This window comes from Galeopterus variegatus, unplaced genomic scaffold (assembly GCF_000696425.1).
Source record: "Galeopterus variegatus unplaced genomic scaffold, G_variegatus-3.0.2 Scaffold574, whole genome shotgun sequence".
In the NCBI taxonomy this organism is placed as follows: domain Eukaryota; kingdom Metazoa; phylum Chordata; class Mammalia; order Dermoptera; family Cynocephalidae; genus Galeopterus; species Galeopterus variegatus.
In genome coordinates, this window is record NW_007726685.1 from 105,700 (window position 1) to 124,674 (window position 18,975).

Genomic DNA, 18,975 nt, shown 5'->3' on the forward strand with positions numbered 1-18,975 from the left:
TTTTTGTCTTTTTTCGTGACCGGCAACGGATCGCAACCCTCAGTGTCGCGCCCGTACCGGACCGGGACCGGCCACGGGATCGCAACCCTCGGTGTTGCTCCCGCCCCTCGCTCAGCCAGTGAGCGGCCAGTCTGTATGTGCGATCCGAACCCTCGGCGGGAGCGCCACCGCGCTTCCCAAGTGGCGCACTATAGCAGTGTGCCACCGGGCTGGCCCGAGATACTTTCCTTCTATACCTAATTTGCAGAGAGTCTTTATCATGAAGGGATGTTGAATTTTGTCAAATGCTTTTTTCTGCATCTATTGAGATAATCATATGGTTTCTATCCTTGATTTTGTTGATTTGGTATATTACATTTACTGATTTGTGTATGTTGAACCATCCTTGCATCCCTGGGATAAATCCCACTTGATCATGGTGTATAATTTTTTGGATATGCTGCTGTATTCGGATAGCTAATATTTTGTTGAGGATTTTTCCATCTATGTTCATCAGAGATATTGGCCTGTAGGTTTTTTTTTGTTGTATCTTTGTCTAGATTTGGTATCAGGGTGATGCTGGCCTCATGGAATGATTTTGGGAGAATGGCCTCTGTTTCGATTTTTTGGAATTGTTGTTTAATTCCCATGGGTTTGTATAGTTTCCTGAGTTTCACTTGTTATTGATTTATAGTTTCAATCCAGTGTGGTCTGAAAAGATATTTGAAATGATTTCAGTTTCTTTAAATTTTTTGAGACTCAATTTGTGACCTAACAGATAGTCTATCCTGGAGAATGTTCCATGTGCTGATGAGAAGAATGTATATTTTTAGTTATTGGAGGAAATGTTCTGTAGATTGCCAGGTCCAGTTGGTCTAAAGTTTTGTTTAAATCCTGTGTTTCTCTATTGAGAAGCAGCCTAGATGGTCCATCCAGTACTGACAGAGGGGTATTCAGGTCTCCTACTATTATTGTATTGGGGCCTTTATCTTTCCTTAGGCTTAATAGTGTTTGCTTTATATATCTGGGTGCTCTAGTGTTAGGTGCATATATATTTATGGTTGTTATGTCTTCTTGTTGGATAGGTCCCTTTATTATTATATAGTGGCCTTCTTTGTCTCTTTTTATGGATTTTGGTTTAAAGTCTATTTTATCTGGTATAAGAATAGCTACTTCTCATTTTTGGTTTCCATTTTCTTGGTATATCTTTTTCCATCCTTTCACTATTAGTCTGCATGTGTCTTTACAGGTGAGGTGAGTCTCTTGAAGACAGCACATAGTTAAGTCTAGCTTTTTAATCCAATCAGTCAGTGTCTTTTGAGTGGAGAATTCAATCTATTTACATTTAGAATTGTTATCAAAGGTATTGTCTTACTCATGGCATTTTATTTATTTTTGTTTGGATGTTTTAAATAGCTTTTGTTTCTTTTTTCACCTTTTATTGTTTATCTTTGATGTTTGTTAGCTGTTCATGGTCATATATTTAGTTTCTTTCTCTTTCTCATTTGCATTTTTGTTCTACTAGTGGATTTTGTTCTTTCTTGTGTATTTGTGGTAGCAAACATCATTTTTCAGATTCCAGATGTAGGACTCCCTTGAAGATTTCTTGCAGGGCTGGTCATTTGGTGGTCAAGTCCTATAGTTTTTGTTTGTCTGGAAAATCACTATTTCTCCCTCATTTATGAAGGATAGACTTGCTGGGTATAGTATTCTTGGCTGGCAGGTTTTTTCTTGCCATTTTCTTCTGACTTGTAGAGTTTCTGTTGAGAAGTCTGCTGTTAGTCTGATAGGAGCTCCATTATAGATGACCTGATGCTTTTAAGATTCTTTATCTTTGAATTTTGCCAGTTTGAGTATAATGTGTCTCTGAGAAGATCTTTTGGGATTGAATCTTCTTGGGGATCTTTGAGCCTCCTGGATCTGAAGGTCCATGTCTCTCCTTATACCTGGGAAGTTTTCAGTTATTATTTCATTGAATAGGTTTTCAATTGAATCTTCTTGGGGATCTTTGAGCCTCCTGGATCTGAAGGTCCATGTCTCTCCTTATACCCGGGAAGTTTTCAGTTATTATTTCATTGAATAGGTTTTCAATGACTTTTCCTTTCTCCTCCTCTTCTAGAACACCCATGATTTGAATGTTTGTAAATTTGTTTGTCTGCTAGCTAAGATTTTCTTCAATTTTTTAAATTCTTTTTTCCTTTTTTTTTTTTTTTCTTGTCTCCCTGGGTTCTTTCAAAAAGACTATCTTCAAGATCATAAATTCTTTCTTCTGCTTATTCTAGCCTGCTGCTTAAGCTCTCAATTGTGTTTTTTATTTCATTGAATGAATCTTTCAGTTCCATGAGTTCTGCTACATTCTTTTTTAAGGTATTAATCTTTTTAAATTTCCTTCTTCATATCTTGAATTTTTTTTTCTTGTTTCATTATGTTGTCTGAGTCTTCTCATATCTCACTGAGTTTTCTTAAGGTTGTTGCTCAGAATTCCTTTTCAGTCATTTCAAGGATTTCCTGCTCTATACGGCCTGGTATTTGAGAATTACTGTATTATTTTAGTGATGTCATATTTTCTTGGATTTTCATATTTCTAGTATCTCTACTCTGATGTTGTCTGGTTGTACAGTTGCTTCTTCTATTATGTTGGATTGAGCTTTGAGGACAGAGACTTCCTCTTTTTCTAGTCTCCACTGGTGACTCTCCTTTTGTGAATGCAGCCAAGTGTCTGGCAGGCCACCTGCACAGTGGCTGCAGCTATTACTGTAGTTGCGAGCCAATTTTGTGGCAACCGTGGCTGTGGCAGAGGTTGTGGTGGGCCACCTGCATGAAAGTTGTGTTTTCGGTATGCTCACTGGAAGTGGGGGCTGCCCTCAGCTCCTTCCTAGGGCTGGAATGTCTTTTTATATTAGAAACAAGAACATGCTCAAAGAATGATGGAGACATGTCAAAAGGACACAGAAGCCAGCTGAAGGGGCTCCCACTGGCCAAATCAACACTCAGAAATCAAAATAAGTGATGTTAGTAACAAATTACAACCCACTGAATAAAATAGGAAGCCACAAATCCACAGTGATATAAATAAATGAATAAGTGGAGAGAAGAGAAAGCTCTAACCTTTCAGTGGAAAGCCAACCAATAAGTGTAAAATGAATGATTAGAATTAAATCAGTATTTGGCAGTCATTGTAGTCAGGTGAAAATCTTCAATGGATGCTAAAAATAGTGAGTTAAATGATCTCCCTACAAGATACCTATTAATTACAAAGGGAAAAAAGATTAACTATAAAGGTTAAGAAGCATGGTAGACAATACCTTAACCAATTTATCAAAGCCGAACCATCAGTAACTGGACAAATACAAACTATGTGACACCTGATAATATACAAGAAGAAAATATCTCTTCTGTGGTATTCTTGCCCAAAAGGTACACCTGAATGTAATAAAAATAGGAAAACATCAGGCAAATGCAAACTGAGGGAACAGTCTAAAAAGTAACTGACCTGAAATCTTCAAAAATGTTAATGAAAGTCAAGGAAAGACAAACTTTCAGATTGGCGGAAAGAGGCATAACAAACGCAAAATGTGATGACTTGAGTATGAAGGACGTTGGTGAGACAACAGGCAAAACTTGAATGGGGTCTGTGGATTAGATATAGTAATATGCAGTGTTAATTTCTTGATTTTGATAGTTGTGGTTAATTAGAAGAATGTCCTTGTTTGTAGCAATTACATACTAATGTATTTGGGATAAAGAGGCACCAATGACTCAGTGGTTCAGGGAAAAAGATTCTTTATGTACTTGCCAACTTTCCTGTAAGTTTAAAATTATTTTGAAATGAGAAAATACATGTAATCATAAAACATTTTTTCATAATAAGGGGTACTATTATAAGAAATCAACTCAGGAAAGTTTACATCAAAGTTCATTCTCTTATGTGGACTTAAAAATGAAAGAATAAAGCTCCAGAAGAAAAGACCTGCCAAGGATGTTTTTCTCTTACAAAATGGAAATGTAACTTCTCAATTTACTTCACATAACTTGCAAATGTAACCAGTTATCTTAATTGGAAATTTTTCATTTCACCAACTTTACTTTTTCTTGGCTTTTCCAGGTATTCAGAGTTGTTGTCCTAAAATAAACCACAAACTATATTTGGGACAAAGAGATACTAAGAAGTACAAAGGGCTGTTTCTCTAAAAGTGTTATTTAAAAGACTTCTAATTTATTTATTTATTTATTTATTTTGGTTGAAAACTTCCACACTTTATTGAAAAATAATAACCTATTCATCCAGGAAGCTCAATGAACTCTAAGTAGGGTAAACACAAATATTCACAGACACATCCTAGTAAAAATGCTGAAATTCAAAGACAAGGATCAAATTGTAAAAACAGCAAGAGAAAAACCCCAATAAGATTAACAGATGACTTCACAGCAGGAACAGTGGGACACAGAATGCAGTGGGATAGCATTCAAAATGTTCTGACAAAAAACTGCATACCAAGAATCCTTTTAATCCTGCAAGGCTATTTTTCAAAAATGCCTTGCACTAGACAGAAAAAAGCTGTGAGAATCTGTCTTAGTGGACCTGCCTTGAAGAAATACTGAAGGAACTTCTTCAGGCTGAAAGCAATTAAACCCAGATAGTAATTCAAATCCACATGAAAAAAAGAAAAAGCACAATTAAAGGTAGTTACAAAATTATGACAGACAGATTAAATGCATAATTAGTCTCCTTTCTTTTCTTAACTGATTTTACAAGCAATTGTATAAAATAATATACACATGTAATGTATTATTGGGCCAAAAGAATATAGGACTGTAACATATATGTAATATATTTGCCAATAACAACACAAAGAAGGTGGGTGAGGGTAAGGCTGTATCAGGCTAAGGAAATGGCTACAGATGGTAAAGTAATAATTACAATAACATATTGCTCTGGTTGTAATATTAATAGATGTAACATGTATAACAATACTGCAAGAAAGGAAGAAAGGGAATAGAGCTATGTAGGAATAACCTTTCTATATATGACAAAGTAAGCTAATATAAATTTGAAGCTGAATTTGATAAGTTAACATGTATGGTAAACTTAGTGCAATCTCACACATGCAAAAAAAAAAACCCTCAAAAAATATACTAAAAATATCATTAAAGAAATGTAAATGCTATGTTAAAAAAAAATAGTCAATACAAAAGTAGTAAAGGAAGAATAAAGAAAAAAAAAGATGTGAGATGTATAGAAAACAAAAAGGAAAATGGCAGACAAAAATACAACTATGTTAATAAGACATTAAATGTTAATAGATTAAACAATCCAATCAAATGGCAGAGATCATCAGACAATTAAAAAAAAAAGGCAAAAAACCATGATCCAAATATATGCTGTCTAGAGGAGACACAATTTAGATTCAGAGATACAAATAGGTTAAAAGTAAAAAGGTAGAAACAGACATACCATGCAAAGAGTAACCATAAGAAAGCTGAATGGCTATATTATCACACAATACAGACGTTACAATAAAAATGGTATGAGAGAGAAAAACACAACAACATTATAATAATATTATAATAAGAGGGCAAAATCTCCAGAAAGATTTAACAATTATAAACATACATACACCTAATAACAGCACATGAAATACTGAAGCAAAAACTGACACAAATAAAGAGAAAAGTAGACAATTCAACAATAATAGTTGGAGATTTAAATACCCCACTTTTAAAAATGAACAGAAGATCGCAAACAAAATAGAAGACTTGAAAAACACTATTAACCAACTAGATTTAACAAAATATATAGAACAGTCCATCCAACACAACAGAATATACATTCTTTTTAAGGGCATATGGCACATTGTCTAAGATAGACCACTTGCTAAACTTTAAAAGAAACCTCAATAAATTCAAAATGATAGAAATAATACAAACTATGTTCTCTGACCACAATAGAATAAAAATAGAAATTAACAGCAAGGAAAAAATTTGTGAAACTCACAAATGTGTAGAAATTAAACACACTACTAAATAATCAAGAGATCAAAGAAGAAATCAAAAGGGAAATTAGAATACTTCAAGATGAATAAAAATAAAGACACACTATATAAAAACTTATGAAATGCAACTAAAATGTTTAGAAGGAAATTTATAGCTATGAATGCTTATATTAAGAAATAAAAAATAACCTAAACTTTCACCTTCTGACACCTGAAAAGAAAGAGGAGGTGAAACCAAGCAGAAGAAATTAAATTATAAAAATTAGAGGAGAAATTAATGAAATAGAGAATAGAAAAATAGAGAAAAATCAAGGAAACCAAAACCTGGTTCTCTGAAAAGTTCAAGAAAATTGACAAACTGTTAGCTAGATTGACCAAGATAATGAGAGAAGACTCAAGTTACTGGAATCAAAAATGAGCGAGAGGATGTTATGCTGAACTTACAGAAATAAAAAGGATTGTAAAGGAACACTATAAACAGTTCTACACCAATACATTAGATAACTTAGATGAAATGGACAAATTCCTAGAAAAACAAACTACCAAAACTGACTCAAGAAGAAACAATCTGAATAGACCTAAACATGTAAAGAGATGGAATTAACAACACTTTACAAACTACCCATAAAGAAAACGCCAGGTCACTGCTAAACTACAAAACATTCAAAGAATTAATTCCAATTCTTCACAAACTCTTCCAAAAAATAGAAGTGGAGGAAACATTTCTCATTTTATAAGGCCAATATTACCCTGACACCAAAATCAGATAAAGACATCACAAGAAAAGTACAGACCAATAAAAAGACTTCTAATTTAAACAAACTTAAAAAAGGAAATCATAAAACTAATTTTTAAATATTATTACATAGGCAAAAGGGAAAACTATAGTACTCTCATTACTTAATGTTCCCAGTTCTACCTAAAATAAAGACCTACATTTTTAACAACCTGTGTCACAAATTACATGAACATTTGGAGTAAATGTTTACAGCTACTGTTTATTCTTTGTGTGAAATTTTGCATAATCTCAGGAACAGAAGTTTAAGAAATAGAAGTCTTCTAATTTGAGTTTGTTGTAGATGTTCTTGATTCTTCCATATTGCTAGTCTACTGGACTCAAAGATGAGCCAAAAGAAACATGCAAAAGACTGTCTCTTAAATTATTTAAATCTCCTGTAGCAGCAAAATTTCCCCAGAAATTGAGAAACATCCATACAGTTCTCACCCTTTTATCAAAAGTTTATTTCTGTTATCCCTTTCTCATTTTCTGGCATTTAAAATAGGGAAAAATTATTTGCTATTATTCACATATGAAACACATGGCTTCAGAGTGGTAAGCTGATTTCTTCATGTCAATTAAAACAATTTTCCTGATATGTAAAGTGAATCTTGATATCTAGGAACTATATTTAACATAGAGATGGGAAACTGTGAGTAATCCAATACTATCCAAGTTACATGTGTTCTAAAAAAAGCTCAAATAGTTGATTTAGGGTAATGGAAATTACACTTCAATCTGGAATTTTAATGAGGCTCTTTACTGAAACTTTTCTCTTAATGAGGCATCTGTTTTCTTTAGGTTTACTAGCTTATTTAATGTTTTTCCTCTTCATAATACCAACTGACAATTAACTTATTAACAAATAGTAATTATATGAGATTTATGAAATATACTTGGGCTATTTTTTGGTAAGGTTCTTGATTTGGTATGTAGATTCCAAAAGTTAATTCTCATGGTTAAATGAGTAAATGACATTTTTCAAGTGCCTCCTTCACAGAATAGATGCTCATTATTAGGGTTTATTAGGACCCTAGAGATCAAGAAACTTGGATTCTAGTCCTAGATATGGAAGTAACTGAAAAAATAATTTTTTTTGTAACTAAAAATTTTAGATAAGTCATTTAACTTCTGTTCTTTGGTTTCTATATTTATAAAATGGAGACAATATCCTATCTACTTTATAAAGATTTTTGAAATTGGAAAATATATTGAAGCACTGAAATAATATCAGTTTACCTTTGTTTAGCAATCTCAATTTTTCAAATTCTTAACCCTGGGATTGAAGTTATTGAAGGCACTTATTTCTCCTTATTTCTTGCCATGGTATGCCTCAATTCCTAAAGTTTCACTTTCCCTCCACAGGAGAAATGTATTGATAATTTTATATTGTCAAAATGGCAAGGTCCTTGGTGACAAGTCACCCCTAAAGAAATTCTATTGGTAAAAATTTGTTTGAGGCTTACTGGGGAAAATATTAATGATGTAAGATTTGCATTTGATATCTAAGAATATTATAGGATACTATATGCTGCATAAATCCAGATCCAACATTTATTCAGATAATTTTTAAAATTTAGAACATGATTTCAAAGGTGGTATATCTCTTGCGGAGGGAAATCTTGCTGAAAGAAATTACAGCTTCTTTGATTAACAAATAATGTATCCTGTCTGTGTAGCTCTCTAAAAGAAAGAATTAAAAGGGGAGAATGGTTTCATTATTCATAGTTTGGTTTGTGGGGGTAAGAGAGGGAATGAGAAAAATCATAAGACATCCTTGGAACAATTTAACATAAAATAGATAGATATATATAGATCCTGAGATGTTACAATAAATTTTAAAAATATATAGATCAACATGATCCAAACGGTTTCCAAGACACCGATATGGTTGGTAAACAGCCATTTTACAGTGTGTGCTGCATAGATGTCCACATCATGCCCGGAAAAACCCTACTCTTTGCCTCCAAATTTGAAAGCTAGTCATCCAGAGCAGGTGGCCAGTCAACATCTACAGACTAGAAGGGAGAAAAGTCATTAAGACAAATATTACAGTTCTGGTAAACATTTGCTGTTAATGCTATATAAATTTAATAGTTTTAATATAATGCAACAGAAGAAACTGCATTTGAGTTAAAGAGCTATTGAGTACCACAATTTAACATTCTAAAGTCCATTCTAGGGATTCTTGGGCCTAAGGTGTGTTTCTAAATTAACTGAGTAGCAGTATTTGGTTACTCAGCTGGTTATTAATTGTGTCTTTTGGCTATAACAATAAATTTAAGTTTTAAAATGTTATTTATAGGTAAAGTAGCAAACAAATTTAGGTGACTATACCAATTTTCCCTCAGAAGTCTCAGCAACTTTTATTCTTCTGGACATTTTCATTCTTCTGTCTTGCATTTAACAAATACTCAAGTAGTCTAAAAACCTACAGTCTTATTTGTAACTTAGCAGCTAAATGTGAAATAAATGAATAGGAAAGATCACATGGAACTAGAAAAGGATTAAGGATCTTTGTGTTTCACTTCAGCGGAATTTTTGGTTTTTAAATCCAATTCATCTGCCTCTACTTACCTTCATTTTAGTCTTCTAGAACAAAACCTTGACCTTCAAGTCATAAGGAAATTACAGCAAGCAGACTATTTTGTCTCCACATAAATAATCACATTCCAGGTCTTAGAAGTATCTAAGCACACCTTAACTACCCTAGGACACCTATTTTTTTTTTTGTTAAAGAAAGTTTTAAAAATCCAACTTTATTTCTTTGCTTGGCTTGAAGATTTAGATCTGATGCCATATGTAAAGCACAATTAATGAATTAGCTCCAGTTAGCTCATTAGTTACAAAGTCAAGGGATCAGATCCCCATACTCACCAGCCACCAAAAGTAAGTAAATATGTAAATGAATAAATAAATAAGCTCTATATTTGCAAGGATGTTATGACTTTTTTCTTTATAGTCCATGTCCAAATGTCAAGGTTTGGGCATAGATTTTTAATATTAGTTCAATACTTTTTAAAAAACACTAGTCTTTGCCACAATGCTCATTTTGTCATCTTTCCAGTCCCATTTTTTAATAACAGCCACTGGCATCTGCTAGATGGTAGGTTTCCCAAAGGGTCACACACAGAATGACCTCAATGATGGCTTTCCTTGTACCATGACCCAGTGGCAATAGGATGGAAGGGATAATGAGAATATTAATTTAGTCTTGGTCAAGGGCCTTCAGAAGGATTATCAAAGGACCTAGTTGTTTGCTAACACAGTAGGAGAAGTTAATTCTCTCTTTTTTTAAGAGATAACTTTGTATTTCCCTCATAGGTCAGTAACTAATTCTGGAATTTGTTCTTAATAAGATTACATTAACAGAAGACACAGAGTACGCCCAGGGTCCTAGGCAGGAGCCAAGGACAGTCCCCTCCACCCGGAAGCAGGCAAGAAGTAGAACAGCCCAGGGTCCTGTGAAGGAGCCCAGGGCAGCATCTCCTTCCTGGAAGCGGGCAAGGAGCACACCGAAAACACCACTTCCATGCAGGTGGCCCATCACAGCCACCACCATGGCTGCTGCAAAAGTGGCTCAACACCACAGCAGCCGTGCAGACGGCCCACCAGACACCCGACTGCAGTGACATACGGAGAGTCACCAGCGGAGACCAGGAAAAGAAGAGAACGTCTCTCAGCTCAAAGCCCACTCCACCATAATAGAAGCAATTGCTCTACCATGCCCCTGCTTTATTTCTGATTTTTGAAATTTCTGTCTTTTTTTTTTTTTGGTCAGTCTAGGTAAAGTTTTGCAAATTTAATTGACCTTTTTCAATAATCAACTTTTGGTTCTGTTGATTTTCTCTCCGTTTTCTAATTCACTATTTCTTGTGTTTCTGTTGTAATCTTTGTTATTTCCTACTTATATTTGCTTTGTTCTTCTTTTTCTATTTTCTTAAGGTAGAAGTTTACTGACTTGAGATTTGTCTTATTTTTAATATAGGTGTTTACAAGTATAAATTTTCTTCTAAGTGCAGCATGAGCCCTGCATCTTATAAATTTTGATATGTTGTGTTTTGATTTTTATCTCATAGTACTTTCTAATTTCACTGTGATTTTTCTTTTTACCCATTGTTTATTTAGGAGAGTGTTGTTCAATTTCCACACATTTATGAATTTTTAAAATTTCCTTCTGTTATTTTGGTCAGATAACATACTTTCTATGATATTAGTCTTTTTAAATGTATTGAGACTTGTTTTGTGGCTAAAAATAAAATAAGAGAAAAAAAGAAGATTACATTAACATTCCTTACACAGGACTCTATTGCAGCCTTGACAATATTTATCTGAAAGATATGTTTTTACCAGCATTCAGTAAAAACTCAGCATTATATTGTGTTCTATAAATTAGCATTTAGTGGGCCGAGCCCGTGGCGCACTCGGGAGAGTGCGGCGCTGGGAGCGCGGGAGCCCTATATAGGGATGACCGGTGCGCTCACAGCGCTCACTGGCTGAGTGCGGTGCGGCCAGTCTCAAAAAGGACAAAAAATAAAAATTAAAAAAATAAATAAATAAATTAGCATTTAGTATAAAATATTTCATAGAATTTGAATAGAAAAATAAATTTATTCTCAGATGATAAAAAAAATCAACACTATAATATGCTAATTCCAATATTATGTCCTCAGTTGCTGAAAGTTTATTCACTCTACCTTCACCCAAATGTTTTGACTCAAGCATAAGATATGTAATTACCTAGTAATTGTCTTTTTTGCTAAACTCATAATTACTCACAATTGTCATTCTCTTTCTCTCACTTTCTTTAGCGAATGCTCCTTTTGAGTAGCAATGACAAGGGGAGATGACCTAAAAGGTCAAGAGAGGTTCTTATTCATAGCCAAAGGGATGAGGTTTAAGTCAAATGAGCTAGCTCAGTGTACTAAGCAGTATAAATATACAGGATGTACACAAAATATATTTAGTATGAAAAAAATTCATATACTTCTGTGTATAACCATATGGTATGTAAAGCTTTACCAAACAGTTTTTCTTGGCTAACGCCTTGAGTACATGTACGTGGCTGATTCTAAGAATGTTTAAAAGGATCGAAAATACATTAGCTTCTCCAAAAGACATTGCATGTCTCCTTGGCACACCAAAATTAAAGCTAGGATTAGGTTAAAAGATTTTTTTTTGAAAAAAAAATCTGTGATTACTTTGAAATTCCATCCATAATAGGTAAATGTACTCCAAACAACAAAGACACAAAGATCTGCCCACTGGAATATAAATAGAACATTCCTTGATCCAAACTGCAAAATTTATAAGATTTTAGGAGTAGATAACCTATACCTGGTTCAGCTGAGTAAATCCAGGTCACTCCTGTGGTAGGAGACGGGAGGATGAGGGGAGAGGAGGTTGAGGCAGGAAGGAGAGGCAGACAAGTTACAGCAATACAGTGATAATGCTATTGGGGATTAAAATTTGATTTTTTTTTCTTATATACATAAGTATGTCATTAGTTTTATCCCAGTTAGGAGGCATTTTATCACTTCATGCTATTGGATCACAAAATGATATAAACCAAGAAACAAAAAAAACTAGGAACACCTTTGAAAAGTAAACTAAAGCTAAGACTACTGGAGCTCCCTGATGTATTTTAATCAGCAACTCAGTTCTGAGAGAAAACCACAAAAGTCACATTAGGTTATGAACAGATTATCTCTGGACTAAGGATATTTTAACTCTGAATCTCAACGTTTTCTATTTATAACATAGTCGAAACTCTACAGACTTTGAAAATGGCACTAATGACAGCATAATATTACTGTCAACCAAGTTTACATGGCACAAATGATATCTAATCTGAACTGTTTTAATGTTTTTGTTTATTCCACAGGGCATGTAGAGAAAGAATATTCTCTGTTGTACTGGGCCAGTGGCCAAATAAAGTTAAGATCAATATATAAAGTAGCGTCATTCCCTTCTACTACCTATGTTTAATCATCTGGGCAAATGGTTGAAATGCTGAAAGGACCCAAATATAGCCATGAATATGTGACTTACAAAATATGTAAAGCCAGCAAATGAATCAATCAAAAGTATTTTCTGATTATTTACTATGTGCTCAGCACTGTGTGAGACACTGTAATTATGTGAAGCATAAGTAACTATAAAGCTGACATTGAACTGTTACTTCGTGGTTTAAAATGTCATTTTAAGAAACACAAATTTAATGGGAAAACAAACAAAAATACCCTCAAACAAACAGAAAAGGATTCTTCTCCAGTATAATCCTTTCCTTAATATCTCCCAGACCAAAATGAACCTATTTTCAGGGCAGCATTAACTTTTCCAGTAGGGTTAGATTACTGCAGTGCAGAAGACGGAAGGATACGTGCCAGCCTGAGTCTTCAGACAGAGGCGAAAATGATGCTCATCCACATAGTTTGTCTCCATGGAGTGAATGACCCGAGTTCTCACAGCCAAGGGTCTCCGGTGAAGGACCCGTAGAGGTGTTTTCTGGTCGATCTTTAAGTCCTAGAGGAGGATAGGATACACAACCAGAGTCAAAGCTTTGCCACCCAATGAAGCCTGTCTTGGCACCTCCGTTATCCACAGCTCACCACAGATGTTTTCTTTAGCGGACTCCATCTATCACTGTTAGGGTAGAAACCAATATAATAAATTGTACCCCCTTAGGTTCAAACTGTGGGAGTTCTCATAACCCAGTCCGTAATTACTCATTTCCTGGGTCCCAGTACCCTCACCATTAAAAAAGGCAGGCTTTGAAGTAGATGACCCTCAAGGCCTGTTTGCTCTAATATTCCACAAATTGGTTAGAACCATGGAGTTCTATCCTGCCCTTTAGTTCAGCATAGCCCTTCTAGAGGACAGTGTTCTTATCTTTGTTTTCTAACCCATCAGAGTGACCTAAATAGCGGGAGTGTCAAGCTGGGGTGAGAAATGGCTGGTTGCAGAAGGTGGGACATCAGCGTCACTTGTGTGTACAGGTCGTTTGCATGTTTTAGGTACAACCACACACCTACTCTCAGGGTGATTTTCTGTTGCTGTTGTTATACAAAAGAACATATAGATGGTCCTGATTCACAATGGTTCAATTTACAATGGTTTAATTTATGATTTTTTGACTTTATGATGGTGCGTGTACTTTGAATTTTGAATTGTGATCTTCTCCCAGGCTCGCAATGTGTGATACAATACAATAATGTGATACAGCTCTCGCAATACTGTACAGTAGCAGTAGCAAGCTGCAGCTCCCAACTAATCACAAGGATAAACAACTGATACTTTACAGTGCACTGTGTTGCCAGCATTTTTTGGATACTGTGTTTTGTGTTTTCCCATTCCATCATGTCTACAAAACGTCCATTTTTAACTTATGATATTTTCAACTTATCATGGGTTTATCAAAATGTAACCCCATCATAAGTCAAGGATCATCTGTATCTGGAAAAGGTGCATCATTGTTTAAGGTGACATTTCAACATAATAATTACAAATAAATGTGTACAATAAACCAGGACCTCTCAATATTTGTTAGCCCACTTTGAGAATAATGATCCTGCATGTCTTTTTACAATTCAGATTTTATTTTTTAGGGACATGGGCTTGCTCTTCTTACAATTAGTACAAATTAGAGATTTTTCCTTTATGTCACAATTAAGAAGTAGAGGTTAATACTGTAAAAGGTCAACTAATTCCAAGTTTTAAAAATAGATATTAGGCATAACCAGAAACGTAGGTTCATAAGAACTTTTATTTTTTTGCAATTTCTTGTTGGAACAACTCTTCCTAATTTACATGATTAGTGAGTGCCTGAAGCCTTGCTAAGAAAAGAAAGGTTTCTGGTCTCCCTCTCAAGTTCTCCACCAAGAAAGAAAAAGCAAGTTCTGACAAAGACCACACTTGAAAGGGTGTGACTGCTTTTATCAGAGCTGTGAGTCAATGGCCCCTCCTAACTCTGTGGTTTTTACCATTCTGTAATTCTTTGATTTTAGAAGCACTTTGTTCTGACGTGATAAACTGTCTCCATAAGGTCTAACTTTTCGCTGGCCAAAAAGACCAAAAAAATGAAGGATGAGATTGAACTATTAAGGAATCTCTACAGACATGGCTTCCACTTTAGAGTACAAAAACAGCTGGGCTTGCACTGAGCCACCGTCTAATGAGTGCTCTCCTCCCCCACTTCCTTTCACTCTAGCCATTCCCAGTACTTCGACCATGAGCCAGTCAGTGAGTGGACAAAACTAATTTGTTTAACAGATATATAATATTCCAATTTATTCTACCATTTCCTTATAGAAGGACATTTATTTTGTTTCCAGTTTGTTTAACAGATATATAATATTCCAATTTATTCTACCATTTCCTTATAGAAGGACATTTATTTTGTTTCCAGTTTGTTTAACAGATATATAATATTCCAATTTATTCTACCATTTCCTTATAGAAGGACATTTATTTTGTTTCCAGTTTTGTTGTTATTGATTTTACGACTTTGAACAAAGTCAATAAACATCATGTGCACATATTCTTATGCACTAGAGTTTAATTTCTACAGGACAGATTGTTAGAAGAGGGTGTGCTGGGTAGAAGACCAGTGCATTTTTAGCTTTTTACAGTCATTGCCACATTGTTTTCCAAAATGGCTGAGACACTCTACTCATTTCTACTAACAATGTATGCAACCACCCTTCTCCTCCACTCCAACCACTGACAGGTGTTATTAGTCTAAGGGGAATAAAGCAATGTTTTATTGTTACTTTATCCTGGAGGTGGAACATATTTTCAAATGATTCTTGGCCATTCGGAGTTGTTCTTTTTCAGTTGCCTAGTTCATAATCCTCTGTCCATTTTTATCTATTGGGTGTTTGTATTTTTCATGATAAATACAAATCCTATTTATGGTATCTTTTGCCATATAATTTATTTTCTATGTAGTCATATATATGTGTATACACGTACATATACACACACGTGTGCTTAAATCACAATGTATCATCCTATATATACCTTCTTTTTTTTCCCCTTGCATTTATCAGGAACACTTTTTTATGTCAATGGATATTCATCTACCACATAATTTTTAACAGTTGGGTCATAATAGTCCATTATACAGATAAACCATAATATTAAACCAGTCCTCTCTAGTAAGTCATCTAGATTGTTACAAAATATTGCCCATTTAAGCAACGTTGTGGTAACTATATGCATCTTTGTCCCCACTTATGCTCATTCCCTGTATTTGAAAGTAAATTATCTTTACAGAAAGAGGTAGGGACAGGTGAGAAAAAATAGGCAAACGAACTGGCAGACCCTCTATAGGGAGTGACATGCTCATGTAAAGAAAAACTTAAAATGTGCAAAATGTATGTGCTTTACATATATTATCACATTTTAGTCATGTACTTAATCTTAGTATCAGTTCTATTAGGTAAGTTCTATTTTATATTTATTTTAATAATAGCATTGCTGAGTGTTTTCTACGTGCCAGGTACCATCCTAAGTGCTTCATATGATTAAACTCATTTAATGCAGATCTAGGATTCGCCACCAGGCAATCTGTCTTCAGAGTCAGGCTCTTAATCACAAGCAACACTCTCTCTCCAACAGGTAAGATGAATTGCCCAGTCATTCAACTAGTAAAAGGCAAAGCCAGTATTTAAATCCAGATCTCATAGACCCCATGCTCTATGACTTGCTGGTAATAAACTAGAAGACAATGGACTCTTTTATAGGCAATAGAAAAATAAAAAGAACACAAGCACTTAAACTACCTTTATGTCATTTAGGAATCCAATGTCTTTCTCCTGTATTGCTTTATTTGTCCATATTAAGGCACTATAGGTCTTGGTCTTTTCTTCTTCACCTTCTTTCATATGTCCTATTGCCTCTCTAAACGAAAACAATAAAAGAAAGTTTTGTCTGAACACATAAAATACACGTAAGCCTTGCCCCAAATTTCCCTTTCTTTAAAAATAGCTTTATTGAGATATAATTTACATACAATTCCCCAGTTTCAACTGTACAATTCAATGATTTTTAGTTTGTTTAGAGTTGTGCAGCTATTACCACAATCTAATTTTATAATGCTTTCATCACCCCAAAAAAGGAAACTCTGTACCCATCAGCAGTAACTTCCTATTCTCTCTTTCCCTCAGCCCCAGACAACCACTAGTTGACTTCCTGTCTCTCTAGATTTCCTTATTCTGAACATTTTGTATAAAATGGAATCTCACAGTATGTGGTGTTTGGTGCCTGGCTTGTTTCACCTTCATAATGTTTGCAAGGTTCATCCATGTTGTTTCACTTCATTTTATTACCAAATAATATTCCACTATATGGATATATCACATTTTGTTTATCCACAGACATTTGGGTAGCTTCTACTTCTTTGTTATTATGAATAATGCTACTATGAACATGCATGTATAAGTCTTTGTGTGGATGTATGTTTTCATTTCTCTTGTACATATATATAATATCTAGAAGTAGAATTGCTGGGTCATGTGGTAACTCTATGTTTAACCTTTTGAGGAATTTGCCCAACTGTTTTCCAAAGTGGCCACACTTATAATCCCACCTGCAATGTATGAGGGTTCCAATTTCTCCACATCCTCACCAACACTTGTTATTTTGTGTCTTTTTGATGATAGCCATCCTAGTAGGTGTAAAGTGGGATCTCATTGTGGTTTTGATTTGCATTTCTCTATGATTAATGATGTTGAACATTTTTTCATGTGTTTATTGGTTATTTGTATATCCTCCTTGGAAATGTTTACTTAATCGTTTCCCCATATTTGATTGGGTTGTTAGAGTTCTTTATATATATTCTGGATGCAATTCCCTTATCAGATATATGATCTACAAATAAAACTTCACATTTGAAAATCCTCTCCAGTGAGCCTACCCTTACCTTGTGACAAGCTGCAAGTCACGTACTTGGATTTTGTTAGATGACTTATTAATTTTCTGTAGTAGCAGAAAAAGAAAAACAATTAGCAACTCTAGCTCAGTTACAGAGCTGCAGAAACATGACGATTTCCATGTCATGAAGTGGTTTACCTGCTGAAGTTCCTTAATTTCTTGTGAAGTGAAATGTACTCTATGAGGATTCACCAGCTCAATTGCAAAGGGCCTTCCTGGCAGCACACACCCCGTCATGAAACAGAAACGTGTTGATGGAGTTAACATTTGGGCTAATGCAAGAGGGTTAGGAGGTGTGAAAAATGGGTTGAGTTCAGAGGGCTGAAAGTTTAGTGACATGACTACATCTGGGGAAGGGAAGAATGTGTGAAAAGAATCAAGGGGCTTTTGGAGAAGAAAAGGGTAGGAGACTGCTTAAACCCCAGCCCAGGAAATATGTGAAAATGGCTGCTTTCCCAAAGATCCACGAATAAGCCTGTTAATTACAAAATAAAATTCAAAAAATACCGCTAATTAACTTGGTTACACTACTGTAACATTGTCACAGTCAACAATGCCCAGTTGAAATCCATCCTCCTAGCCTAACCTACTAGTGAAACAGAAAAGCTGTGATTTCCATGAGAGGAAGTGTTCTTTAAATCTCAAACAGCTCATGATTAACCTCATCTTTCTTCTAATGCAACAAGAAATAAGAAACATAAAATAAGAAAAGTGAAGGCCAAGAGAGCAGAATCACTTTTTAAATAAAGATGTACATTTTAAAAACTGTAATGGTACTTCTGAAATGTTATTAAGTGGAAAAATTAATAATCAAACCTGTGGAAAAAAATCAGACACCTCCTCATTAATGTACATAAAAGTCCCTTATAACCTATAGGTATGCAATAAGGATGGACTCTGAAGAATGATTACCCAAAATATATATCATATAATTTATAAAGGTAGTTCCATAATCCACAAAGCTTCCCCACTTGGAGAAGCTCTGGGCCCTGCCCACTGTGGTTCTGACTAAGTGACTACGGTGAGCCTGCTGTCTGGAAAGGGTGATAATTGGAAAGTTAGTTCTAGTTAGGTGATGCTGTTGCAATCTTACCATTTCCTAATGTTCTGACATCTACATCTTCTCTTCCAGAGGATGAAAAATTAAAACCTTTGGAAAGCAGATAAAGAAAAAAATCAGAGACATAAAAGCCCTAAGATATTTGTTCCAAACCTTTGGTAGAAACACAATTCAAGGTCTTGAACAATCTATAGGAGAAACTGAGGGACAGGTATCATCCCACCTCTAAT

At 34.7% G+C, this 18,975-nt stretch overlaps 1 protein-coding gene across 1 annotated transcript in view; it reads right to left on the reverse strand.

The window, feature by feature from the left end:
* Positions 1–13,098: 13,098 nt before the first annotated feature.
* PUS10 (pseudouridylate synthase 10) overlaps positions 13,099–18,975 on the reverse strand; it is a 67,123-nt gene continuing 61,246 nt past the window's right edge. The window contains exons 11-15 of the mRNA XM_008570136.1: positions 18,779–18,835; positions 17,824–17,900; positions 17,675–17,730; positions 16,536–16,653; positions 13,099–13,275 (exon numbers count right to left, since the gene is read on the reverse strand). Coding sequence (XP_008568358.1) covers positions 13,099–13,275; positions 16,536–16,653; positions 17,675–17,730; positions 17,824–17,900; positions 18,779–18,835 — 485 coding nt within the window. The remainder of the gene's footprint in view (positions 13,276–16,535; positions 16,654–17,674; positions 17,731–17,823; positions 17,901–18,778; positions 18,836–18,975) is intronic.